Here is a 27894-nt window from a genome sequence, read left to right on the forward strand (position 1 = left end):
AGACAGACAGGCAGAGACAGACAGACAGACACACAGACAGACGGACAGGGAGGGAGGGACAAGCGGGGGGGGGGCAGTGTCACTCACAGCACGATGTCTGAGAAGGCGCCGGTCAGGGTTTTGTTCTGGTACTGTAGCCCATGTTTCTCACACAGTGACTTCACCAGAGGGGCAATCTGGCTGTAGTTGTGCCGCGGCATTGTGGGAAACAGGCTGACCAAAGAGAGGAAGACAGTGAGAGCCCTGTGCTGAGGGATCTGAGAGCCACCTAATTCAATACAGTCTAGTCTAGAGAACTCAGTGCTGTACTGGGGATCTGAGAGCCAGCTAATTCATTACAGTCTAGTATAGAGAACTCAGTGCTGTGCTGGGGATCTGAGAGCCAGCTAATTCAATACAGTCTAGTGTAGAGAACTCAGTGCTGTACTAGGGATCTGAGAGCCACCTAATTCAATACAGTCTAGTATAGAGAACTCAGTGCTGTACTAGGGATCTGAGAGCCACCTAATTCAATACAGTCTAGTATAGAGAACTCAGTGCTGTACTGGGGATCTGAGAGCCAGCTAATTCAATACAGTCTAGTATAGAGAACTCAGTGCTGTACTGGGGATCTGAGAGCCAGCTAATTCAATACAGTCTAGTGTAGAGAACTCAGTGCTGTACTGGGGATCTGAGAGGCAGCTAATTCAATACAGTCTAGTGTAGAGAACTCAGTGCTGTACTGGGGATCTGAGAGCCAGCTAATTCAATGCAGTCTAGTGTAGAGAACTCAGTGCTGTACTGGGGATCTGAGAGCCAGCTAATTCAGTACAGTCTAGTGCAGAGAACTCAGTGCTGTACTGGGGATCTGAGAGCCAGCTAATTCAATGCAGTCTAGTATAGAGAACTCAGTGCTGTACTGGGGATCTGAGAGCCAGCTAATTCAATACAGTCTAGTGCAGAGAACTCAGTGCTGTACTGGGGATCTGAGAGCCAGCTAATTCAATGCAGTCTAGTATAGAGAACTCAGTGCTGTACTGGGGATCTGAGAGCCAGCTAATTCAATACAGTCTAGTGCAGAGAACTCAGTGCTGTACTGGGGATCTGAGAGCCAGCTAATTCAATGCAGTCTAGTGTAGAGAACTCAGTGCTGTACTGGGGATCTGAGAGCCAGCTAATTCAGTACAGTCTAGTGCAGAGAACTCAGTGCTGTACTGGGGATCTGAGAGCCAGCTAATTCAATACAGTCTAGTATAGAGAACTCAGTGCTGTACTGGGGATCTGAGAGCCAGCTAATTCAATACAGTCTAGTATAGAGAACTCAGTGCTGTACTGGGGATCTGAGAGCCAGCTAATTCAATACAGTCTAGTTTAGAGAACTCAGTGCTGTACTGGGGATCTGAGAGCCAGCTAATTCAATACAGTCTAGTATAGAGAACTCAGTGCTGTACTGGGGATCGGAGCACAGACACACACAGTAGACTTCACAGAGAATATGAATGGTGTTTCTTACTGGTGCTCGATCTGGAAGTTGAGGTGTCCGGTGAACCAGTCGTTGAAGAGAGACTGCTCCACATTGCAGGTCGCCTCGAGCTGGCAGAGAAACCGAGAGGACAGTTAGAGTGGGAGGGCGGTGACAGTGGTCACTGGTCAGTGGTCAGTGGTCAGTGGTTCAGTGGTCAGTACCTGCATGGTCAGCCAGTCCTTGTTGCGGTCCCGGTCGATGTCCATGGGAATGTGGTTCATTTGGGTCACCCACACGAACCAGTTACTCTCAATGAACCTGAGACACAACAGAACCGGGTCAGAACCGGAGCAGAACCAGCATCAAACATAAACCCAATCAGAAGCACTGTGCATCGTACCTGACCAGGAAGAACAGAGCCAGGGTAGCTGGGCCTCCGAGCAGAGGCAGGTATGAGAGGGAGAAGCGCAGGTAGAACGACAGCATCCAGGCCAGGTCCTGCAAACACACACACTGAGTCACAGGGCTGCAATCACACACACTGAGTCACAGTGCTGCTGCAATCACACACACTGAGTCACAGGGCTGCAATCACACACACTGAGTCACAGTGCTGCTGCAATCACACACACTGAGTCACAGTGCTGCTGCAATCACACACACTGAGTCACAGGGCTGCAATCACACACACTGAGTCACAGGGCTGCAATCACACACACTGAGTCACAGGACTGCAATCACACACACTGAGTCACAGGGCTGCAATCACACACACTGAGTCACAGGGCTGCTGCAATCACACACACTGAGTCACAGGGCTGCAATCACACACACTGAGTCACAGTGCTGCTGCAATCACACACACTGAGTCACAGTGCTGCTGCAATCACACACACTGAGTCACAGGACTGCAATCACACACACTGAGTCACAGGGCTGCAATCACACACACTGAGTCACAGGGCTGCTGCAATCACACACACTGAGTCACAGGGCTGCAATCACACACACTGAGTCACAGTGCTGCTACAATCACACACACTGAGTCACAGTGCTGCTGCAATCACACACACTGAGTCACAGGACTGCAATCACACACACTGAGTCACAGGGCTGCAATCACACACACTGAGTCACAGTGCTGCTACAATCACACACACTGAGTCACAGTGCTGCTGCAATCACACACACTGAGTCACAGGACTGCAATCACACACACTGAGTCACAGGGCTGCAATCACACACACTGAGTCACAGTGCTGCAATCACACACACTGAGTCACAGTGCTGCAATCACACACACTGAGTCACAGGACTGCAATCACACACACTGAGTCACAGTGCTGCAATCACACACACTGAGTCACAGGGCTGCAATCACACACACTGAGTCACAGGGCTGCAATCACACACACTGAGTCACAGTGCTGCTACAATCACACACACTGAGTCACAGTGCTGCTGCAATCACACACACTGAGTCACAGGGCTGCAATCACACACACTGAGTCACAGGGCTGCTGCAATCACACACACTGAGTCACAGGGCTGCAATCACACACACTGAGTCACAGTGCTGCTACAATCACACACACTGAGTCACAGTGCTGCTGCAATCACACACACTGAGTCACAGGACTGCAATCACACACACTGAGTCACAGGGCTGCAATCACACACACTGAGTCACAGTGCTGCTACAATCACACACACTGAGTCACAGTGCTGCTGCAATCACACACACTGAGTCACAGGACTGCAATCACACACACTGAGTCACAGGGCTGCAATCACACACACTGAGTCACAGTGCTGCAATCACACACACTGAGTCACAGGGCTGCAATCACACACACTGAGTCACAGGGCTGCAATCACACACACTGAGTCACAGTGCTGCTACAATCACACACACTGAGTCACAGTGCTGCTGCAATCACACACACTGAGTCACAGGACTGCAATCACACACACTGAGTCACAGGGCTGCAATCACACACACTGAGTCACAGGGCTGCAATCACACACACTGAGTCACAGTGCTGCTGCAATCACACACACTGAGTCACAGGGCTGCAATCACACACACTGAGTCACAGTGCTGCAATCACACACACTGAGTCACAGTGCTGCAATCACACACACTGAGTCACAGGACTGCAATCACACACACTGAGTCACAGGGCTGCTGCAATCACACACACTGAGTCACAGGGCTGCAATCACACACACTGAGTCACAGTGCTGCAATCACACACACTGAGTCACAGTGCTGCTGCAATCACACACACTGAGTCACAGTGCTGCAATCACACACACTGAGTCACAGAGCTGCTTTATTAAAAACATGCAGCGCTCAGGTCTGGTCACCTCAAGGGGTTAGTATTGTGAGGAACTCTGTTCAGCAGAGGGGGTGTAATACACTGGAGAAACCAGCAGGTGGGGCTGTCACCAAGAAGAAAGGGGAGTGGGACCGCGATAAAGAGAAGGGAGAGGTCGAGAGGGAGATAAAGACAGAAGAGAGAGAAGGGAGAGGTAGAGAGGGAGATAAAGACAGAAGAGAGAGAAGGGAGAGGTAGAGAGGGAGATAAAGACAGACGGGAGAGAGGTAGAGAGAGGGAGATAAAGACAGACGGGAGAGATGCAGAGATAGAGGGAGATAAAGACAGATGAAAGAGGTAACGAGAGAGGGATGGAATTAAACAACAACGTTTTGAGATCAATCAGCTACTAGATCCGGACGAGCACTGATGGGCTGAACGGCATCCTCTCGATCAGGAGTAGAACAGAAGAAAAACAAAGGACTTGATTGAGAGGGGGCTGGAGTGAGCAGGTGCTGCTGACAGCCTGTCTGTGCCTGCTGGTGTGTGAGAGCCTGCAGCTCTCAGTGACAGCCTCCCCCCACCCTGTGACAGCCTCACCCCCCCATGACAGCCTCCCCCCACCCTGTGACAGCCTCACCCCCCCCATGACAGCCTCCCCCCACCCTGTGACAGCCTCACCCCCCCATCAATTGCTGCCCCGCTCTGTGAGGAAATCCTCAAACCGTTATTGAAGACAGGACAGAGGAGACAGACAGACAGGACAGAGGAGACAGACAGACAGGACAGAGGAGACAGACAGACAGGGCCGAGGAGACAGGACACACAGCCAGACAGGACAGACGGATGGTCACTCACCAGCCACTGTCGACGCTGCACTGCGAAGTAGAAGATGTACCACTGGAAATAGAGAGGCAGGAGGGCTGGGGGGCCGACTGGGAGAGGGGAGAGAGGGGAGAGAGGGTTAGTGCACAGCCTGGCAGGTCTGATTGAAGCGTGAGAGAGGGTTAGTGCACAGGGCTGGTTAGGGTTAGGGTTGGGGTTGGGGTTGGGAGGGGGTGTGCATAGGGCTGGTTAGGGTTAGGGTTGGGGTTGGGGTTGGGAGGGGGTGTGCATAGGGCTGGTTAGGGTTGGGGTTGGGGTTGGGAGGGGGTGTGCACAGGGCTGGTTAGGGTTAGGGTTGGGGTTGGGGTTGGGAGGGGGTGTGCATAGGGCTGGTTAGGGTTGGGGTTGGGGTTGGGAGGGGGTGTGCACAGGGCTGGTTAGGGTTGGGGTTGGGGTTGGGAGGGGGTGTGCACAGGGCTGGTTAGGGTTAGGGAGGGGGTGTGCATAGGGCTGGTTAGGGTTAGGGTTGGGGTTGGGAGGGGGTGTGCATAGGGCTGGTTAGGGTAGGGGTTGGGGTTGGGAGGGGGTGTGCACAGGGCTGGTTAGGGTTAGGGAGGGGGTGTGCATAGGGCTGGTTAGGGTTAGGGTTGGGGTTGGGGTTGGGAGGGGGTGTGCATAGGGCTGGTTAGGGTTGGGGTTGGGGTTGGGAGGGGGTGTGCATAGGGCTGGTTAGGGTTGGGGTTGGGGTTGGGAGGGGGTGTGCACAGGGCTGGTTAGGGTTGGGGTTGGGGTTGGGAGGGGGTGTGCACAGGGCTGCGTCTCATTGAAGCGTGGGGAGCTGACACTCACTCAGAAAGAAGTACTTGTGCTGGTGCTGATAGGGCATGTGCTTCTTCTTCTGCACTCCCAGCTGCAAGAGAGAGGGGGCAGGAGTGAGTACAAGCACACAAGAAATACACAGCAATGCATTCACTGAGTCCTTCCGTCCATCCTTCCTTCCTGTGCATGTTTCCTAAAGCTCTTACTGAGTAATAAAACAGCAGCTGGTTTTCATCCAATCAGATCTCACCCCTGGTTGCCCCAGTCCTCACCTCAATGGCCAGGGTCTTCCCCAGAGCGAACAGCAGGGGGTGCATGTTGATGTCGGGGTCCTTGCGGAAGCAGTTGGGCTTGGCGTGGTGCTGGAAGTGGAGGTAATTCCACCAGCTCGCTGGGGCCCCCTGCAGGACACACAGAGACACACACACTGTCAGGACCTGGCATCGCAGCCCATTCGACTGAATGGAGAGGCGAGGGCTTCACGCGAACTGCAAACCACACAGAGCAAAGCCCAACGCCTCAGCCTTCAATGAAAGAGCGCGCTCTGTAGCGGAGAGGCACGGACTCTTCTCTCACCTTGAGGTGCCCGATCACAAACTTGTGCACCACGTGGTTCCAGCGGGAAGTCCCGAACACAGAGAGGTGCCCGAAATCATGCTGCAGCCAGCCGGCCTGGGCCTGCGGGTCAGAACACAGCATCAGAACCAGACTACTGGGCCCCCTGTCTCAATACACAGAGCCATGCTCCCCCTGTCAATACACAGAGCCATGCTCCCCCCCTGCCTCTGCCTGTGTTGCCCCTCACCTGCACGGTGCCCAGTAGAACCGCAGTGACGAGGAATGGCAGCCAGGAGGCGCCACAGACCCAGACTGTAAGCCAGGCGGCTGCCTCCAGCAGCAGGATGTGACATAGAGCCAGCAGGAAGAACAGCTTGCGAGGCTTCAGAAGCCCCGCCCTCTCGACCGTCACGCGCAACTCACGGAAATCCTCTGTTATTGACAACTAAGGAGAGAGAGAGAGAGAGAGAGAGAGAGAGAGAGAGAAAGAGAGAGAGAGAGAGAGAGAGAGAGAGAGAGAGAGAGAGGATGTCATCAGTAACGGGATGACAGTGAGAGCAGGGGTGGTATTTGGGGAGCGGGTGACAGTGAGAGGAGGGGTGGTATTTGGGGAGGGGGTGGCAGTGAGAGCAGGGGTGGTATTTGGGGAGGGGTGGTATTTGGGGAGGGGTGACTCACGCTCTTGTTCGGCTCCACGCTTGGCTGTCCCGGGGCCAGCTCTCCAATCAGCAGAGGCTTCAGGTAGCGTCCCACCAGCTGCTTGTCAATGTGGAATGCAGTGAAGGCATCCTGGACAGGGGAGAGGAGAGACGAGAGAGGAGAGAGGAAAGAGGAGAGAGGGGAGGGGAGAGGGGAGAGGGGAGAGGGGAGAGGGGAGAGGGAAGAGGAGAGAGGGGAGAGAGAAGAGGAGAGAGGGAAGAAGGAAGAGGAGAGAGAAGAGAAGAGAGGAGAGGAGAGAGGGAAGAGGAGAGAGAGACGAGGAGAGAGGGGAGATGGAAGAGAGGAGGGGAGAGAGGAGATAGGGGAGAGGAGAGGGGGAGAGAAGAAGAGAGAGGGGAGAGGAGAGAGAAGAGGAGAGAGGGGAGATGGAAGAGAGGAGCAAGGAGAGAGGAGGGGAGAGAGGAGAGGGGAGGAGAGAGGAGAGAGGGAAGAGGAGAGAGAAGAGGAGAGAGGGAAGAGGAGAGAGAGAGGAGAGAGGGGAGGGGAGAGAGGAGAGGGAGAGCAGAGAGGAGAGGAGAGGAGGAGAGAGGGGAGAGGAGAGGAGAGAGGGGGAGAGGGGAGAGAGAAGAGGAGAGAGGGAAGAAGGAAGAGGAGAGAGGGAAGAGGAGAGGAGAGGAGTGTGGGAAGAGGAGAGAGGGAAGAAGGGAGAGGAGAGAGGGAAGAGGAGAGAAGGAGAGGAGAGAGGGAAGCAGAGAGAGATAGGAGAGAGGAGAGGGGGGAGAGAGGGGGAGGAGAGAGGGGGAGGAGAGAGGAGAGAGGGGAGAGAGGAGAAAGGGGAGAGAGCAGAGTGGAGAGAGGAGAGGAGAGGAGAGAGGAGAGAGGAGAGGAGAGGGGAGAGGGCAGAGAGACAGTACATCAACACAAAAGCTTGTTCATAAAAGTTCATTCTCTTTCTTTTTATTTGCAGTTCAGATTGTCCTGTGCTGAGATGTAACTCTAGATTACAGTGTGACCCGCAGGTAAAGTTTAGGGAATATTTGTACATCACAAGAGGAAGTGATGAGGTACCAGGAAGCAGTAGCGGGAACAGTGATGTGTTCTGTGAGAGATCTGCATGTTCCAAACTGAAGCTTAAACCCAAGCAGCACACTGTTACTGTACCTGCCCTCTCCTCCAGCAAGGGAGTCCCAGAGCAGAGCTCAGCAGTCCAATCACGAAGCATGAAACATGAAACGTCTTGTACTGCACTCAAATTATTACTATAATTGTTATTGTTAGAGGTACTCACCGTGGCGTCCTGCCCTGCGTAGTGGCTGATGACTCGCACGCCGCCGGGGTGCCTCTTGCAGAACTCGCTGATGTTGTAAACCTTCCTGTCAATCACCAGCCACTTCTCCTCGCGCCCGCTGCGCAGCTGCACTTCGGGCCAGGTGTACCGGGCCAGCGCTCGGCTGTCATCCGAACCGGCTCCCATCTCACCCAGAACCGCGGTCCAAACCCACCGGAACCTCAGCACAGAGTGTCGAAAACAAAACCGGAAAAAAGGCTACCCGGCTCAGTTCAGCACACAGCTCAGAGCAGCTCAAACACGACCGGAACCGGGCCCGAACCCGTGTTTTTTTTTTGGGGGGGGGGGGGTTCGGTTTTGTTTTGTTTTTCTTATTTAAGCTTTGCTGGTCTGTCGGCTGGGCTGCCCTCTATGGCGATTCCCAGCAGAACCGAATCTGAACTGAACCGGGCGAGCTGGTTGTCTTTGATGGTCCGTCTGGACTCTCAAACGACTCCTCTTTCCTCTCTTCTCTCTTCTCTCGCTGTGTAGCGCTCCTGTTCCCCGGGCTGCAGCATCAAGGCTTGCAGACTGCACTCGGACCCCGCCCCACCGCCGCGGGTAACCCCGCCCAAACCTGCACGTCACTCACAACATGCGCAACAGGCGAGTGTGCAATCACAGGTCTCGAGAACAGGAGCGGCGTTGTTGATTGGCTGGTTACACTATTATCTCTTTTTTGCCTGAACCCGCCTCTTACCCCCTCCGCCCCCTTACCCTTCACCCCCCCCCTCTCCCTCCCCGCTTGTAGATCAGGTGAGGTTTAAAAGGAAGAGTCATTGAATTCTGAATGTGCAGAACTGAAATTAAAAAAACAGGGTTATTGAAAACACGGAACTGGATTAAATGCGTGTGTAAAAGCGGGAGCAGCATCTGTTAACCGCAGTTCAACAGGACGTTAATGATATTAACACGAGCATTAAAGACTGAGCAGGACTTCATTGAGACATACACCAAAAACATAAACAACATCAATTCAGCGACAAACGTTTCGACTAGAAGTCTTTCTGAAAAGTTTGTCATTGAATTTCGGTTAAGTTTCTTATAGCAGTTCATAATGGAGGGCTAACACAATGGCTGAACTGCGTATTAAGACTCGTACAGTAAACTGCACCGCGGGTTAAAAAGATGAACATTCATTTTAATCCGAACGTGTTACTTGGTGTCTCGTATTGTATTCAGTAGTTTTTGCACCCCATGTAAACGACACTGTATTTAGTGGGGCTTGCGAAGCAAGAGTCCCCACTTTAAATCTTCGACGTCATTATTATTATTATTATCCTTTGGCACGCTGCTCCTCTTACACCGTTTAAGATAGAAACGCCGTTCAAACTTTAAAACGTGTAGACCGGTCTGGAATAGTGTGTTTGTATACAACTTTTTGATATATTTTATACTTTTTAAACTATTAAGCTTGTTGTCCTTTTTATGTCCCTCTTCATTCACTTTAATGGGACTTTTTTCAACATTCTAAAGCTGCCCATTGTTTAAAAACTCCAACATTGTATTTACTATAAACGATGTAACTTTTGACACAAATCAGCTACTTTGACCACTTTACCAACAAGTAAGACAAAAACGTAGAGTATATGGAATCTTCCTCTACTTCTCTGCTATTCAAATCTGAAATCAAAACAGAAATTATTTTTACCAATCAAGAGTTACACCTGTTTTAGTAACCGCATCAACTAAATTTCCTCAAACTCTTTATAAACAACTGAAATTTTGACCACTTTCCCTAAAGCAAGCCCCACAACTTTACTTGTAAAGTTACCATCTAGTTAAATATTGTTCTTGCACTGCAACCCTGTACTGCCCTGTAACACCTGACAGTAATAATGAATCTTGCAATCCTATCCAGTGTTCTGTGCGTGTATACTTTACACCGCAGTGTTCTGTGCGTGTATACTTTACACCGCAGTGTTCTGTGCGTGTATACTTTACACCGCAGTGTTCTGTGCGTGTATACTTTACACCGCAGTGTTCTGTGCGTGTATACTTTACACCGCAGTGTTCTGTGCGTGTATACTTTACACCGCAGTGTTCTGTGCGTGTATACTTTACACCGCAGTGTTCTGTGCGTGTATACTTTACACCGCAGTGTTCTGTGCGTGTATACTTTACACCGCAGTGTTTGGTAACGATTCGGGGTTTAAATTCGTGCATCTAAATAAACTACAGTCCAAAACAATTCAAATAAAAACGCAAAAGTGTGTTTCAACTCTGTGGCATAACATGTTGGGCTGCTTTCACAGACGCCGAACACAAAAAGTCGTGTGGTGTTTATCCCAGACATCAGCCATGGCATTGCAATGGTTTGTCATGTTCAGCTGCAGTTACATTTTTTCTATCATATTAATTAATGTAACGTCTGTCGTGCGAGTGTGTAAGCAGCGCGCTGTCTCTTTAAGAGGGAGTTCCATCGCTCGGCTTTTGCACTGCCTCGCGCGTATGGTCTGATGGAACTTTAACCCCTTCGCCGCTGCACACGCGTGAGCCTCTTCAGTGCAGGGCGACACGAACCACACTCGCCTGGCCGGTTCAAAGCTCCCGACGGACGGTGTCGAGGGTTTGAGTCGACGTGGAGGGGCACTGAGGCCGGGGTTACTGTCGGACGGTTATAGCGCATCGAAAGATAGTTGGCCGACTTTGATACAGCAGGTTGATAGACTATAGCTAACATTGTAAACACTTTGTTTTCAAGAAATCGACATACTTTTGATTGTTGCTTGAATCTACACTATAATATAAAATTAAATAACTCAAATATGCATGCATCTAACCTTGCGAGTATACGTCGTGATATTATTATTATTATTATTATTATTATTATTATTATTATTATTATTATATTGACGAGAGTTGGATCAAACGAACTCCCCTTTAACATTTAAGAGTTTTATTTTGTAGGAATGAAACGAGGAGAACGTTTCTGTGCCGTGGTGGGTGCGGTGTATCAAACTAAAACAAGATATTAATAATAAACTACTTCCATTCAACATGAAGGTGATTTTGTCTTTATTACTGAAACAAAGCGAAAGTTTCTGCGGTGGTGAGACGCGCGGCAGGGTGAACGCCTGCTCTTTGCCTGCAGTGCGGGTGAGGGTGCTTGGCCGGCCCTGTGCGCGGAGCCCTGTCCCCGCTGCTTAAGGCCGACTCTGGCTGCTCAGCTCTGCTGGGAAAGCGCTTCTCCCTCTCTCTCTCTCTCTCTCTCTCTCTCTCTTTCTCTCTCTCTCTCTCTCTCTCTCTCCCTCTCTCTCTCTCTCTCTCTCTCTCTCTCTCTCTCTCTCTCGGGAAGCAGAGCCCCCATCTGAGCCGAAACGTGACACAACTGTAAGCAGAGCAGCCACTGTGCGCGGTTCCCACGCATCGATTCTGGCCTTCTTATTGTCTTACAGTAACTCAGTAGCACGGCTCACATTGGAAAGGTCATATTTTATTTATCACATTGTTTTGTGTCTTACTGTTCATTGTAATGTTGCGGAATGCACTGGAGGGAGCACCCTTTCTCTTAGGGGGTGAGGGAGGGAGCACCCTTTCTCTTAGGGGGGTGAGGGAGGGAGCACCCTTTCTCTTAGGGGGGTGAGGGAGGGAGCACCCTTTCTCTTAGGGGGGTGAGGGAGGGAGCAGTTCAGTCTCCAAGCCTCAAGCCTGCCCTGGTCTGGAGGGAGCACCCTTTCTCTTAGGGGGGTGAGGGAGGGAGCAGTTCAGTCTCCAAGCCTCAAGCCTGCCCTGGTCTGGAGGGAGCACCCTTTCTCCGAGGGGGTGAGGGAGGGAACAGTTCAGTCTTCGTGCCTCAAGCCTGCCCTGGTGTGGAGGGAGCACCCTTTCTCCTAGGGGGTGAGGGAGGGAACAGTTCAGTCTCCAAGCCTCAAAGCATGCCCTGGACACACACACACAGATGCACCAAAAAAACATTGCATTGCAAAATACATAATAAATAAAACGCGTTTCTAATCTGTTTCGTGAGATTATAAAGTTGAATCGTAAAACGCCGGATTGGCAGTGTATAGTAGATATATTGTGATGTGGCCCGAGTTCAGGAAAGTCTCGATTGCCTTGCATGTTCCTATATGAATTATGCAACAGTCTAATAACTTACTGTTACAAGTCTGTGAGAGAGCACGGTAGTGTTTCTCTCAGAACCCTCGCGTGATGACCGGGCACTCGAGCTGTGGAAGCTGACCGGACTTTAATTCACACTCGCCTGACTGCGGGTCCGTGGTAACGACCCACGTTAGAAACGCTAATCTCATGTAGAAGGTCTAAATTGAATTGCCCAGAGTTTTATAACGGGACTAAAGGTTATTTTACACCTTTGCTGTTTGCCGATTTCAATTGAGTTTTAATAACAACAGTTATGGTAAAGTGGTGGTTTGTGTGTTTATATGTATATATGTGTTTATATTATATATTTTCTTATATATATTTTTGGAGTTTGGGGCTACCGTGTTCGAAAACGCCTCTTCGTTTCTTTATTCATTATTATTTTAATATTTATAATATTGTTTTGATTAAAAAAAACACATCGTTCCTCATTAATGTTACTTTCCATCGTCTTCTTCTGCCCTATATATATTTGTTTTATATATGTGGTGCTTTATTTTTATTTTATTTACATTTTTTATGAACTTTACAGCAAGTGTTTCACTTTGGTAAGAATGCATTGCGCTGTGTTGTTATTTAAAACCCCAGCCTTCCACGTTCCGTCTGCTCCAAACTAATTCACAGCACGCCAGCAAAGGCTTATCCCGCGGAGCTGCACTTATACTCGTAGTACTGGTTTGCAATGGTCATGCTGGTGCAGGAGACTGGGATGCCGTTTGGAGAGCTGTGCTCAAGAACACAAACGGTTAAAAACGACCTATGCTGGGTGGGGGAGGGGAGTGTAGCTTTTTCATAAAACGTTATAAAAGTTTCGTTGTTTTTTTAAAAATATATATATATATATATGTTTGCTTAGTTCCTGCCTGTTTCCTTTCGTCTGAGTCTGAGATGTGGCTAATTCTTTACACGGGTCTCAAACCAGCTGTACAGCCCTCTTGTGCGCTCAGTACAGACTGCTCGCCTTTTGTGTGATGTGACTGCGCGCTGTAAATGAAGCTCGCATTACCGAATCTATTACAGTTGGTGATAGCTTATGTAATACTTAGCTTTTTTTTTAACAGTGTGGTGAAGCGTGGTTCAATAATCGTGGTAGTGTGGTACGGCGTGTGCGTGTGCGTGTGCGTGTGCGTGTGCGTGTGCGTGGCGTACAGGTAGTAGATTTAAAGGGTCTGATTTCAGCACTAGCCCGGCGGTTAGTATCGCTCTCACAGTACGCACTGGACACAGAAAAGGAACACTGCATTCATATAGCTGGCACAACAAGGGCGTCTTTGTGTTTAAATACTGAACAATTTCCATTGCAAAACCAGTTTTTCCTGGATGGGTGTTTTCAACCTAAAAAATATTTATTTAGGCTACAGTATGTGGCGATGGTGATGTCTTAAAGTGCACACTTGTGCTAGCGAGGCCGTGCTAACTATGTGAATCTAGGCTAAACCTCGATTTAAAAAAATATATATATATATAATAACCTGTTATGCATGTGGTAGATACTCACTCCCCCCCCCCCGTGTGCCGCGTTCATTAACCTAGATCCACAACACACGCACACACACACACACACAAGCGCGATTCCTCAGTCTAACCCGCTCGCCCCCTCCTGCAGCCGGATTCGAAAGAGGGCTTCTGCACCAATGCAAGATCCGCGGCGCTGAAGCAGAGACGCCGGATTGGTGCAGGAGAGCTCTGCTGATCAGAGGAGACGCAATCCACCGCGGAGGGGGAGGCGGAGGGGGAGAGGGAGGCAGGGGGAGGGGGGGAGGTGAGGACCCAGGGGGAAGGAGTGGATGAATAGCGGTGATCCTGCAACTGTGGGAAACTGCTGATTGTGTTATACAATCGGAGAGAGAGAGAGAGAGAGAGAGAGAGAGAGAGAGAGAGAGAGAGAGAGAGAGAGAGAGAGAGAGAGAGAGAGAGAGAGAGAGAGAGAGAGAGAGAGAGAGAGAGAGAGAGAGAGAGAGAGAGAGAGAGAGAGAGAGAGAGAGGAGGTGTTTAAACAGTGTTACCGGCCGCAGACAGACAGAAGGAAGGCAGTCGGGCAGGAGCGAGAGAGAGGTAGGAGTACGCGAAGGTGGGAATGAAAGAAACACAGGGGGGTGACAAAAAGAGAAGCCTCGACCACAAAATAATTTTGTATAATTGTAAAAAGCGACGCTCGACTTGTTTATTTTAGTCAGATAAAAAGACAAAGGTAGGCTGTTTTTTTTTTTTTTAATCAATGAGCTTCGCCGGCGTGGTATTTAAATAATTTAAAATGTTTTTATTAGTTCTGTGTTCAAGAGCCGGATTCGCGTCGGTTCGGATTGGTGCACATCCTTGGGTCTTGAGGATTATTCTCAGGGGAGCCTGCGCGCTAGAAGCCGTCAGCTATTTTATCGGTTTCGTCATGGCAAACGACTACAACGAATTAGGGGTGATATTATTTAGGAATGCAGTGACAGGTGCGTGACAGCAGTTCAACAGCCGCCACCCAGCCCCGTGCTCTCTCTGTAGAGCCGACTGAAACCCGGGCCTCCAAACGCGAATCCAACTTCGAAACACGAATTAACATTATCAGTCGCTTTTGTCTCTTTTTTTGTTTAAATTGTCACGCAGAAATGTTTATACAATACTAATAATATGATATTCCCTTCAGTCACGTTATTATTGGGTTGATGAATTGAATTTAAACCCGCTGCGGTGGAAACAGTACACTGTCCGCGTGATTTTAAAACGAGATTGCAAAGTGATTTTAAAACGTAATTAATGTAACCACGTCGCTTGACAGGTAAAGAAAAGACTCGTTTCATATAAACAGCTTGAAAGCCAGATACTTAGTGACCTAAATCAGCTTTGACATTTTACCCCTTTTGAAAATCATGCTGTATTTATATAAAAACAGATTTACAGTACAAGATGTGTTTTCATTTTTAAATCCGATGCTCGAAGCCTCTCAGTCTTACACTGTCTCGGCACGCTCGCCGCGCCCAACCCGGCAGATCAGGTTGATGTAATTAAAGATTGTTTTAAAAAGTCCTTTCTGTGTGCGGATGTTTTTACAATGTCAAACAATGATACAAGCAGAAACCGTGAGCCTTAAAATCGTTTCCAGGGCGACCGCTTCAGACACTGCGGTGAGAATACTGATCAGCAGCGGTGCGATCCGCGTTGACACACACAGACAGGCTAGTCGCTTCTCCACGGAAATGAAGATGGAGGAGGTTTCTGGTGCCGTATTCTGCAAACACGGGTTCCCTGTGCGACCGAGACCGGCCTGTCTAACCGCTATTACCAGTTCTGTAAACGAGCTTCGGGTCGGTCCAGTTCTATAAACGAGCTTCGGGTCGGTCCAGTTCTATAAACGCGCTTCGGGTCGGCCCAGTTCTATAAACGAGCTTCGGGTCGGTCCAGTTCTATAAACGAGCTTCGGGTCGGTCCAGTTCTATAAACGAGCTTCTTGCTTGTGTGTTGCTTATGATCGGGTGTTTAGTGTAGCGAGTCAGAGAAGCGCAGCTCTCTTTTTGAAATGTCGTGGGCGGTATTCTCTCTGTTACAGCCAGAAAACAATGACACAAGAACACTGCTACTAATATGACTATTGTTATAACCAGCTGTTAATATGATTTATCAAAAATATACTACTACTACTACTACTACTACTACTACTACTACTACTACTACTACTAATAATAATAATAATAATAATAATAATAATAATAATAATAATATTGTGGATTACAACACCGTCCGCGGGATCAACTAAGCAGTTTTAAAAACCAAGTGAACTCGTCAGATTCAGTTCCAGTGTGCTGGACAGCGCAACTCTATTGCTTAAACTCGGCTTGTGTCTGCTCGGGTGTCTGCTGCGTGCATGAGTGCATTCATGCGCTTGTATTTTGTGAACACAGATCTTATTGTGCGCGCTGTCTTCAACCCGACAGAGAGAGACGAGGAGAGACAGAGAGAGAGAGAAGGGAGAAGGATCGCCACCACAAACGGTTTTACTCCCAGTTCTAGAAGGAGCGGCAGCGGTGTTTGGGATGGGGAAAGGCGGCGAGAAAACGGAGGAGAATGGGGAGTGCGGCGGCGGCGGTAAGAGACTGGGAGTCTACACCTGGGAGGAGGTCCAGAAACACGCCCTGAAGACAGACAAGTGGCTGGTGATCGAGAGGAAGGTGTACAACATCACCGACTGGGCGAAGAGACACCCCGGCGGCGTGCGAGTCATCAGCCACTACGCCGGGGAGGACGCCACGGTGAGTCTCGGTGTAGGATACTACAGGACAGGGGTGTCCACAGCTATCCCAATTATCCCAGTTGTACTGCGTTAAGTTTCCTATCTGTTATGTTCGGGTCGTATTGAACCCTCGTATTCTGTTCAGAGTTTAGGCACGTCTGTTATGTTCGGGTCATATTGACTCGGTGCAATTTCAAACACACTGAAACAGCCTTGAACTGATACCATCGTGTTTGTCTTTGCATAGCTTTTGCTCGTTCGTGTTCAGTATCAGAAATGAATGGAAACTCTCACAGTGACAAAGTGTGTGGAAATACAGAGTCACCAGTGTGTGTATTCCACAGACCTGTGCCTCGTTAATAAACATCTCTCCAGACAGGTGCAGTCATAACCAGACATCATCATCATAATAATAATAATAATAATAATAATAATAATAATACAAGACTAAGTGAAAGCATTGTATTGTCCTCATGCATACAAAGCTACACAGATGAATACCTTGAGTCACATTGACCCGAGTCGTTCTGTTTGTAGAGGAGATCAGCTCTAAAAATAATAAACGTCTCAAAGCTCTTATTTTCTGTTTATGAGTTCGTGACCCCAGCCTAGGTAAACACGACAGCAGGGTTTGCATGCGCTGCCCTGCAAAACAACGAAACCTGAAATGTAAAGTACAACGGTGTGTGTGTGTGTGTGTGTGTGTGTGTGCGTGTGTGTGTGTGCATGTGTGTGTGTCAGTGTGCGTGTGTGCGTGTGTGCGTGTGTGTGTGTGTGTGTGTCAGTGTGTGCCTGTGTGTGTGTGTCAGTGTGTGTGTGTCAGTGTGCGTGTGTGCGTGTGTGTGTGTCAGTGTGTGCGTGTGTGTGTCAGTGTGTGCCTGTGTGTGTGCGTGTGTGTGTGTGTCAGTGTGTGCCTGTGTGTGTGCGTGTGTGTGTGTATGTCAGTGTGCCTGTGTGTGTGTCAGTGTGTGTGTGTGTGTGTGTGTGTGAATGTGTGTCAGTGTGTGTGTGTGTGCGTGTGTGTGTCAGTGTGTGCGTGTGTGTGTGTCAGTGTGTGCCTGTGTGTGTGCGTGTGTTTGTGTCAGTGTGTGTGTGTGCGTGTGTATGTGTCAGTGTGTGCGTGTGTGTGTGTGTGTGTGTGTGTGTGTGCATGTGTGTGTGTCAGTGTGCCTGTGTGTGTGTCAGTGTGTGTGTGTGTGTGCGTGTAGCCTCGTTCCCTGTCTCTCTCACTCCCCACAGTACTCAGCTCAGCGCCTCGCTCGCAGAGCCGGAGTTACTGGAGTTCGCGACGGTTACTCCCGGTCACTGTCACCGGCGGCTCAGATCTCTTAAAGTGGCAGCGCACGCAGATTAACCCATTAAGAGCCATTGTCCTCATTTGAGGAGAGGATGAGCGGCCTGTGTGTCTCGGAGCCCCTGATTGATTGAGTGAGAATGGTTGGTTATTGATCGATGTCTGTCTGTGTCTCAGAGCCCCTGACTGATTGATTGATTGGTTATTGATCGATGTCTCTGATTGATTCCTGCTTTCTCTTCTTTTTGTCCAGGATGCTTTCCAAGCGTTCCACCCGGAGCCGGAGTTCGTTCGGAAGTTCCTGAAGCCGCTGCTGATCGGAGAGCTGGCACCCGGAGAGCCGAGTCAGGACCGGGACAAGAATGTGAGGAACAGGGAGGACTGGGCAGGGGGGTACAGGGTGGGGGGAGTGGAGGTTCCTGCTCCCTTTTCTACAATATTCTGTGGTACTCCAGCACCAGTTGAGAACGGTTTTATTTGACTTTGAATTTTTCAAAGCGTTCTGAAGTGGAGCTGGTAGAATAGCGGTCTGTCGAGGCAGCCCAGTCCCCTGCTCTGGAACAGCCGAGCAGCCCGTCAGTGTGCAGGGTAACCAGGCCAGTGCAACAGGAGACCTCATCTCCTGAACAATGAATGGAGCAGTGATAGGGTTAGGGTAACGGGAGAGGAGCAGTGATAGGGTTAGGGTAACGGGAGAGGAGCAGTGATAGGGTTAGGGTAACGGGAGAGGAGCAGTGATAGGGTTAGGGTAACGGGAGAGGAGCAGTGATAGGGTTAGGGTAACGGGAGAGGAGCAGTGATAGGGTTAGGGTAACGGGAGAGGAGCAGTGATAGGGTTAGGGTAACGGGAGAGGAGCAGTGATAGGGTTAGGGTAACGGGAGAGGAGCAGTGATAGGGTTAGGGTAACGGGAGAGGAGCAGTGATAGGGTTAGGGTAACGGGAGAGGAGCAGTGATAGGGTTAGGGTAACGGGAGAGGAGCAGTGATAGGGTTAGGGTAACGGGAGAGGAGCAGTGATAGGGTTAGGGTAACGGGAGAGGAGCAGTGATAGGGTTAGGGTAACGGGAGAGGAGCAGTGATAGGGTTAGGGTAACGGGAGAGGAGCAGTGATAGGGTTAGGGTAACGGGAGAGGAGCAGTGATAGGGTTAGGGTAACGGGAGAGGAGCAGTGATAGGGTTAGGGTAATGGGAGAGGAGCAGTGATAGGGTTAGGGTACAGTTAGGTAATTTTCCATAACTTCTAATTGCTCAATTAGAATCACAGAAAGGGTAAATAACCCCAATCTTTCTCTCCCCTCCCCTCCCTCCCCTCCTCTCCTCTCTCCCCTCCCCTCTCCTCCCCTCCCCTCCCTCCCCTCCTCTTCTCTCTCCCCTCTCCTCTACTCCCTCTCCTCTCCCCTCCCTCTCCACTCTCCTCTCCTCTCCCCTCCCGTCCCCACTCTCCCCTCCTCTCTCCCCTCTCTTCCCTCCCCACTCTCCCCTCCTCTCTCCTCTCCCCTGCAGTCAGAGATGCTTGCTGATTTCCGCACGCTGCGCTCTACTGTGGAGCGGATGGGGTTGTTCCGGACAGACCCCGTGTTCTTCAGCCTCCATCTGCTGCACATCATCCTGCTGGAGGTCGGCTCCTGGCTGATGCTCTGGTACCTGGGGGTCAACTGGGCAACCACACTGCTCTGCGTCCTCATCCTCACCACCTCGCAGGTGAACAGGGGGCACTGGGAGCACTGGGAGGGAGACTGAGGGAGGCAGTGAGCCACTGTGACAGCGCTTAATATTGAACTCTTCTATCATTTGCTATGTACAGTGGACCCTGTCTCTTATGAGTACAAAAAAGCAGTTCTACTCTAACCAATTCTCTCTCCTCTCCCTTCACCCCTCCGTCTCTTTCTTTTGTCCTCTCTGTCCCCTCTCTCTCTCTCCTCAGTCCCAGAGTGGCTGGCTCCAGCATGATTTCGGTCACCTGTCCGTCTTCAAGAAATCCAAATGGAACCACCTGCTGCACAAGTTTGTCATCGGACACCTGAAGGTATACCTTCAAGAACAAAGCAGTGCTGTTTGGGGTGGGTGCCTGTGTCTGAGCAGTGTGTATGAGAGTCTCCCTGGGTCTCTGCTCTGCAGGGTGTCTGTGCAGTGTGTATGAGAGTCTCCCTGGGTCTCTGCTCTGCAGGGTGTCTGTGCAGTGTGTATGAGAGTCTCCCTGGGTCTCTGCTCTGCAGGGTGTCTGTGCAGTGTGTATGAGAGTCTCCCTGGGTCTCTGCTCTGCAGGGTGTCTGTGTAGTTTGTATGGGAGTCTCAGTGTCTCTCCTCTCTGCAGGGTGTCTGCAGTGTGTATGAGTGTCACTGGGTCTCTGCTCTGCAGGGTGTCTGTGCAGTGTGTATGAGTGTCACTGGGTCTCTGCTCTGCAGGGTGTCTGTGCAGTGTGTATGAGTCTCACTGCGTCTCTCCTCTCTGTAGGGTGTCTGTGCAGTGTGTATGAGTCTCACTGGGTCTCTCCTCTCTGCAGGGTGTCTGTGCAGTGTGTATGAGTCTCACTGGGTCTCTCCTCTCTTCAGGGTGTCTGTGCAGTGTGTATGAGTCTCACTGGGTCTCTGCTCTGCAGGGTGTCTGTGCAGTGTGTATGATTCTCACTGGGTCTCTCCTCTCTGCAGGGTGTCTGTGCAGTTTGTATGAGAGTCTCACTGTGTCTCTCCTCTCCGCAGGGCGCCTCTGCTAACTGGTGGAATCACCGTCACTTCCAGCACCACGCCAAGCCCAACATCTTCAGCAAGGACCCCGACGTGAACATGCTGCATGCCTTCGTACTGGGGGACAGCCAGCCTGTGGAGGTGAGGGGGAGAGGGCAGCATGCTTACTCATGCCTGCACATGCACACAATGTGCATTGGGGGTGGTCAATGCTAATTCTCAATGGGGATGGTCAATGCTAATTCTCAATGGAGATGTTCAATGGGGATGATCAATGCTAATTCTCAATGGGGATGGTCAATGCTAATTCTCAATGGAGATGTTCAATGGGGATGATCAATGCTAATTCTCAATGGGATGGTCAATGCTAATTCTCAATGGGATGGTCAATGCTAATTCTCAATGGGGATGGTCAATGCTAATTCTCAATGGGGATGGTCAATGCTAATTCTCAATGGGATGGTCAATGCTAATTCTCAATGGGGATGGTCAATGCTAATTCTCAATGGGATGGGCAATGCTAATTCTCAATGGGATGGTCAATGCTAATTCTCAATGGGGATGATCAATGCTAATTCTCAATGGGGATGGTCAATGGGGATGTTCAATGCTAATTCTCAATGGAGATGGTCAATGCTAATTCTCAATGGGGATGGTCAATGCTAATTCTCAATGGGGATGGTCAATGCTAATTCTCAATGGGATGGTCAATGCTAATTCTCAATGGGATGGTCAATGCTAATTCTCAATGGGGTGGTCAATGCTAATTCTCAATGGGATGGTCAATGCTAATTCTCAATGGGATGGTCAATGCTAATTCTCAATGGGGATGGTCAATGCTAATTCTCAATGGGATGGTCAATGCTAATTCTCAATGGGGATGATCAATGCTAATTCTCAATGGGATGGTCAATGCTAATTCTCAATGGGGATGATCAATGCTAATTCTCAATGGGATGGTCAATGCTAATTCTCATTGGGGATGGTCAATGGGGATGTTCAATGCAAATTCTCAATGGGATGGTCAATGCTAATTCTCAATGGGGATGTTCAATGAGGATGATCAATGCTAATTCTCAATGGGGATGTTCAATGGGGATGATCAATGCTAATTCTCAATGGGGATGGTCAATGCTAATTCTCAATGGGGATGGTCAATGCTAATTCTCAATGGGGATGTTCAATGCTAATTCTCAATGGGATGGTCAATGCTAATTCTTAATGAGGATGGTCAATGCTAATTCTCAATGGGATGGTCAATGCTAATTCTCAATGGGATGGTCAATGGGGATGTTCAATGCTAATTCTCAATGGGGATGGTCAATGCTAATTCTCAATGGGGATGGTCAATGCTAATTCTCAATGGGGATGGTCAATGCTAATTCTCAATGGGATGGTCAATGCTAATTCTCAATGGGATGGTCAATGCTAATTCTCAATGGGGATGGTCAATGCTAATTCTCAATGGGGATGGTCAATGCTAGTTCTCAATGGGGTGGTCAATGCTAATTCTCAATGGGATGGTCAATGCTAATTCTCAATGGGATGGTCAATGCTAGTTCTCAATGGGGTGGTCAATGCTAATTCTCAATGGGATGATCAATGCTAATTCTCAATGGGAATGTTCAATGGGGATGATCAATGCTAATTCTCAATGGGGATGGTCAATGCTAATTCTCAATGGGGATGATCAAAGCTAATTCTCAATGGGGATGTTCAATGCTTATTCTTAATGGGATGTTCAATGGTTATGTGAAGGGAATCTAACTGGGTTGTTTTCCAGTACGGGAAGAAGAAGCTGAAGTACATGCCATATAACCATCAGCACCAGTACTTCTTCCTGAGTAAGTGCGCGCGCTGTCTGTCTGCCTGTCTATCTGTCTGTCTGTCTGCCTGCCTGCCTGCCTGCCTGTCTGTCTGTCTGTCTGTCTGTCTGTCTGCCTGCCTGCCTGCCTGCCTGTCTGCCTGCCTGCCTGCCTGTGTGTCTGCCTGCCTGCCTGTCTGTCTATCTGTTGATCAGAGAGAGAGACGGCTAATCAAGCAAGAGCAGGGACACAGAGACACGGTACAGTGCGGCGGGTCACTGTGACCTACAGACACACCTCCCTTTCACCACTAGAGTGCAGTGACACCTCACACTCAGAGCTGCAGGACAAAGCACTGCAACGGCACCAATTCTGACCACCCTCTCCCCTCTCTCCCCCTTCCCTCTCCCCTCTCTCCCTCTCCCCCTCTCCCTCCCCCTCTCCCTCTCTCTCTGTTTGCAGTCGGGCCCCCCATGCTGATCCCAGTCTACTTCCACATCCAGATCATGCACACCATGATCTCCCGCAGAGACTGGGTGGTGAGTAGCGAGCAGAACCGACACAGGCACTGAGACACACACACTGAGACACACACACTAAGACACACTGAGACACAGGAACTGAGACACACACACTGAGACACACACACTAAGACACACTGAGACACAGGAACTGAGACACACACACTGAGACACTGAGACACTGAAACACACTGAGACACACTGGTACACTGGCATACACACGCACACTGAGACACACAGGTACACTGGCACACTGAGACACACTGGAATACACATGCACACTGAGACACACTGGTACACTGGCATACACACACACACTCTGACATCTCTCATCCCCCTTTCTCTCTGCAGGACTTCGCCTGGTCCATGTCCTACTACCTGAGATACTTCACCATGTACATCCCCTTCTACGGATTCCTGGGCTCCATAGTGCTGATCAGCTTTGTCAGGTCAGACTTGTGTATACAGAGACAGAGCCACTAAATCACAGCAGTACCCCCAAACTCTCCGATTCAGCCCTACTACCCCCACCCTCTCTTCCCCCTGCAGGTTTCTGGAGGGTCACTGGTTTGTGTGGGTCACTCTACTAACCCCCGCCCCCCTCCTCCCCCTGCAGGTTTTTGGAGAGTCACTGGTTTGTGTGGGTCACTCTACTAACCCCCCCCTCCCCCCCCTGCAGGTTTCTGGAGAGTCACTGGTTTGTGTGGGTCACGCAGATGAATCACATTCCCATGGACATTGACCGCGAGAAGCACAGAGACTGGCTGTCCATGCAGGTAGCTACTAATTGCGTTTGTGTGTGTGTGTGTGTGTGTTGAGTAGCCCCGCCCTCTCTCTCTGACCATCTCTCCCTCTCTGTCGCCCCCAGCTGGCCGCTACCTGTAACATCGAGAAGTCTGCCTTCAACGACTGGTTCAGCGGACACCTTAACTTCCAGATTGAGCACCAGTAAGTGCCAGCACGGCGCAGGGTTCAAATTACATCACAAATAAAAGACAGATGTAAAAGATTGTTTTTAACTTTAGAACAATGTTCTGTGCACAGAATGACGTCTTCATACAGATTACATAAAGCAGGATTCTGACAGAATCGTACCGACCGGTGCCTGATTTCTTAATGACATTGATCCTCTCCCTCTCTCTCGTCAGCCTGTTTCCCACAATGCCGCGGCACAGCTACGTGAAGGCAGCGCCTCTGGTGAGGTCACTGTGTGAGAAACATGGGCTGCACTACGAGGTGAAGACCATGCTGCAGGGGTTCAGAGACATCGTGAGGTGAGAGCCTGGGACCTGATCAATACAGGATCAATACATGATCAATACAGGATCAATACAGGATCAATACAGGATCAATATTGGATCAGTACAGGATCAATACAGGATCAATACTGGAAAGTCAGGGTCAGTACAGGATCAATACAGGATCAGTACTGGATCAATACAGGATCAAAACAGGATCAATATTGGATCAGTACAGGATCAGTACAGGATCAATACAGGATCAATACCGGATGAATACTGGATCAATACTGGATCAATACTGGATCAGTACAGGATCAAAACAGGATCAATATTGGATCAGTACAGAATCAGTACAGGATCAATAGTGGACAGTCAGGGTCAGTACAGAATCAATACAGGATCAGTACAGGATCAGTACAGGATCAACACAGGATCAGTACAGGATCAACACAGGATCAATACAGGATCAATACAGGATCAGTACAGGATCAACACAGGATCAGTACAGGATCAATACAGGATCAATACAGGATCAGTACATGATCAGTACAGGATCAGTACAGGATCAACACAGGATCAGTACAGGGTCAGTACAGGATCAGTACAGGGTCAGTACAGGATCAGTACAGGATCAACACAGGATCAATACAGGATCAGTACAGGATCAGTACAGGATCAACACAGGATCAGTACAGGATCAGTACAGGATCAGTACAGGATCAATACAGGATCAGTACAGGATCAGTACAGGATCAACACAGGATCAACACAGGATCAATACAGGATCAGTACAGGGTCAGTACAGGATCAACACAGGATCAGTACAGGGTCAGTACAGGATCAACACCACTGTATAACCTGCATGACCTGATCCATCTCAATATAATCATACCTTCAACACCACTGTATAACCTGCATGACCTGATCCATCTCAATATAATCATACCTTCAACACCACCGTATAACCTGCATGATCTGATTGTCCATGACAAAGCGTTCTGAATGTTTAAACCACGACAGGTCCTAGAAAGACAGATCAAATACGTTAATATCAGCTTTTCCTCATGTTTTATTATTGACCTTTTCATTTAGATTTTTTATTTTAGATTTTATTTTTGTATTTAGATTTAAGGAGTGGCTGCCTCTAATCAAGCTGAGAGCAGACTTTCTCTTACAGCACATCAAAGCTCTGCACACAGACAAACAATACGCACACATCGTCAGGGTTTGATTCCTAACTCTTGTGTGTTGTTGTTTCACAGCTCTCTGAGGAAGTCAGGTGACCTGTGGCTCGACGCGTACCTCCACAAGTGATTCTGTGGGGTCCCCCTGCCCCCCAGCGCTCCCTACAGTCCGGGAGGGGGGTGGGGTCTCAGCGCTAAACATTCCAGGGTTTCTTTTGGTTGTAGACAGATTAATTAAAGACAATGTTGTTTTGTAGTGTAGTTTGATGATGCAGACTGATCTAAAGAGTCACAGACTCACCGTGATTGTTGTCCGGTCCTGTCCTGTCCTGCCTGACCCATCCCACAGGTTGTTTTAAGAATCTTGCTGCAGCATTTATTCCAGTCTTTAATTGACTCCTGGTTTTGAGAAACAGAACACTTTGAGAGGACTTGAAATATTTAACTTTGTTCTGTGTGGTTCTAGTTTTGTAAAAAAATAACAAGGTGTTTTACCTCTTTAAAAATAATAGTGGAGTAAACACTGACACACACACACACACTCACACATACGACCCTCTCTGTGTTTCACAGGCTGTGATCCAGGTTGAGTGAAAGATGGAAGGGAGGGATGGGGTAAGTATGAAAGAGTAGAAAAAGAAAGTAAGATAGCAGACGAGTGAACGAACAAAAGAAAGACTGAAGGAAAGGATTGGAAAGAGAAAGAGAGAGGGAGGTTCTTAAACAAAAAGAATAATCAGAGAGTGCTGGTCTGATTTCCGATAAGCAGGTATTCAGGGTGGGGTGCAGTGGGGGAGATCTCATTTCTGATAAGCAGGTATACGGGGCGGCTCAGAATTCAGGGTGGGGTGCAGTGGGGGAGATCTCATTTCTGATAAGCAGGTATACGGGGCAGCTCAGAATTCAGGGTGGGGTGCAGTGGGGGAGATAGGCTCTTTTGTCTGGTAAGTCACGTCACACGACACAGCAGTGAAGACGAGTGCTCAGTTTGGAAAGCTGGAACACAGTCTGGTGAAGCGTGAGATGAGACATCAGAACGCCGTGAGGCTAGCTGGTGTCCAGCCCAGTCACAGAGTGGGGGTGGGAGTGGGAGTGGGAGTGGGGAGTGTGCTTGTTGGCTCATGCTGTAATATTCAGGAACGATCACAGCAACCAAAACACCAGTAAACTAGAACCGCAGAAGCTCCACTCAGTGCCAGTCGACCCAGGACCAGAGCTGACCAGGGTTCATTGCCTGGCCTTGCAAAAGACCTCGATTAAAAATAAAAACAAAATATTAATAAAAATCTTAGAAAACAAACGCTTGCACCTTTTATGCTGTAAAGCGATAGTCTATTTCTGAACTTCTGTCCTCTCTCCTAAGCACACGAATGTATTTGTAGTAAAAAATAAAAAAATATATTTAATGAACTAACTCATGAATTGACTACATTGTTTTTAACAGCGTGCCTCAACACGACGCCCTCTGCTGGCTGAGATCCTGTTATCACTGGAATCCTTTCCAGTGGTTTTCAGGGTTAGTTAGTTTTGTATTATGTTTGACTTTGTAACGGCACCATGGGGCCAGATTATCAAAAGCGTTTACTGCGGCCTTTAATGAGCTCCTAAATTCAACAGTAATGTTACGAACCTGAGATCCCTGATTGCAGGCATGTGTGTTTCATTCCAGTCCTGGAAAGTCGTTTGCTGTTTCTCTCCTTTCTAAGCATGGTATTTTATTAAACACTGCAGTAACCTGTTGGAACGTGTGGCCGGTGTGCGTGCTGATCACAGTGTTTTTAATGCCCCTCGTTTGCGTGTGTTTTGACTCTGTACCTGTGTGCGCGTTCCTGTATGAAGGTGCCGTGGCTTCACGGAGGCTGGAAGTGAGCCAGCACATTTGTTTTTTTTTAAATCAAATAAATCTATTTCAAGATTAACAACAGCTCCCTGTGTGCTCACCTCTTTGTGTCAGTGTGCGAGTCAGTGTGTGTGCGTGTGTCAGTGTGGCTGCCCTGTGCCACTCGGTCACGCGGCTCTCTTTGTAGAATAGATCATCAGGAATGTGTCGGTGTGTCAGTGTGTGTGTGTGAGGGGGGGGGGGGGTCGTGCTGCCCTGTGCCACTCGGTCACGCGGTTCTCCTTGTAGAATAGATCATCAGGAATGTGTCGGTGATTCAGTGCAGCACCAGGGCTCACAAACCAGAACAAGACATCCATTCAGACATGCTTACTGTGAGAACACTGGGCTCCCCACCCCAGCACGGAGACCAACAGGGCAGGGGAAGAGAAAGTCTGCTCTCACCTTGATTCAACGGAAATATCTGGGACCTGGCGTGGTTTAAACGTTCAGAGGCTTTGTCATTTTGAGGTTCCAATGGAGACGCAACTCCTGCATTCATTCTATTACTCAGAGTTCCTGGTCTCAGTAATCCCTGCTGTGCTCTTTCACACAAACACAGATCTTGGAGCTGAAAAGCTGCTTACACAAGTTTGTGATACCGTGAGGAATGTGGGTAAACGGCGGGGGGGGGGGCTGTTCAATTGACCAATCAGTGAAGAGTCTCAGTGCTGTCGTCGATTTAATCTGTGTGCGCCAGTGTTTGGAAATTCTATACGAAATGTCCCTGGCGAAGAAATGTGGTGCGGGTTTGTTTCCAAGAGGAAGATGCCATCTGCTGGTGGAAATTCAAATAGCAATATTATGAAACCTGCAGCGTCACACTGCCTACGATGCGTCTACATGCATAACCTCCAAACTCTCTATGGAGCATATCCTACCCCCCTCTGCCATCTCTGTCCTCCCCGCAGACCTGTGTGTCTGCAGCTCAATGTATGTGCAGAAGAAAACCACTCCCCTCTCCCCAAGCCACTCCCCTCTCCCCAAACAACTCCCACCTCCCCAAAC

The 27894-nt window shown here is 49.3% G+C and overlaps 2 protein-coding genes across 5 annotated transcripts in view; one reads left to right on the top strand and one right to left on the bottom strand.

The window, feature by feature from the left end:
* The window catches only part of LOC117434921 (acyl-CoA (8-3)-desaturase-like), an 11646-nt gene extending 3144 nt beyond the window's left edge, over positions 1-8502 (bottom strand). Inside the window, exons 1-11 of the mRNA XM_059003069.1 lie at positions 7916-8502; positions 6646-6756; positions 6215-6412; positions 5986-6087; positions 5682-5810; positions 5440-5500; positions 4624-4700; positions 1845-1942; positions 1666-1762; positions 1493-1572; positions 88-213 (exon numbers count right to left, since the gene is read on the bottom strand). Coding sequence (XP_058859052.1) covers positions 88-213; positions 1493-1572; positions 1666-1762; positions 1845-1942; positions 4624-4700; positions 5440-5500; positions 5682-5810; positions 5986-6087; positions 6215-6412; positions 6646-6756; positions 7916-8101 — 1265 coding nt within the window. The 5' untranslated portion in view covers positions 8102-8502. The remainder of the gene's footprint in view (positions 1-87; positions 214-1492; positions 1573-1665; positions 1763-1844; positions 1943-4623; positions 4701-5439; positions 5501-5681; positions 5811-5985; positions 6088-6214; positions 6413-6645; positions 6757-7915) is intronic.
* A 5459-nt stretch (positions 8503-13961) lies between these two features.
* Positions 13962-26931, top strand: LOC117434917 (fatty acid desaturase 2). Of its 4 annotated transcripts, none has more exons than XM_034057643.3 (13): positions 13962-14116; positions 15982-16296; positions 17825-17935; positions 19075-19272; positions 19496-19597; positions 20272-20397; positions 22040-22100; positions 22524-22600; positions 22934-23031; positions 23262-23358; positions 23451-23530; positions 23731-23856; positions 25086-26931. In XM_034057643.3, exons 2-13 carry the CDS (start codon positions 16081-16083, stop codon positions 25135-25137), a joined length of 1344 nt encoding a protein of 447 aa, XP_033913534.2. In that variant the 5' UTR covers positions 13962-14116; positions 15982-16080; the 3' UTR covers positions 25138-26931. The 4 variants fall into 4 exon arrangements, with proteins under 4 accessions (XP_033913534.2, XP_033913532.2, XP_033913533.2 ...); XM_034057641.3 differs by having other exon boundaries at positions 13964-14116; positions 15949-16296; XM_034057642.3 differs by having other exon boundaries at positions 14109-14132; positions 15949-16296.
* The last annotated feature ends 963 nt before the right edge of the window (positions 26932-27894 follow it).

The sequence above is a fragment of the Acipenser ruthenus genome, chromosome 28 (genome assembly GCF_902713425.1).
Source record: "Acipenser ruthenus chromosome 28, fAciRut3.2 maternal haplotype, whole genome shotgun sequence".
Taxonomy (NCBI): Eukaryota; Metazoa; Chordata; class Actinopteri; order Acipenseriformes; family Acipenseridae; genus Acipenser; species Acipenser ruthenus.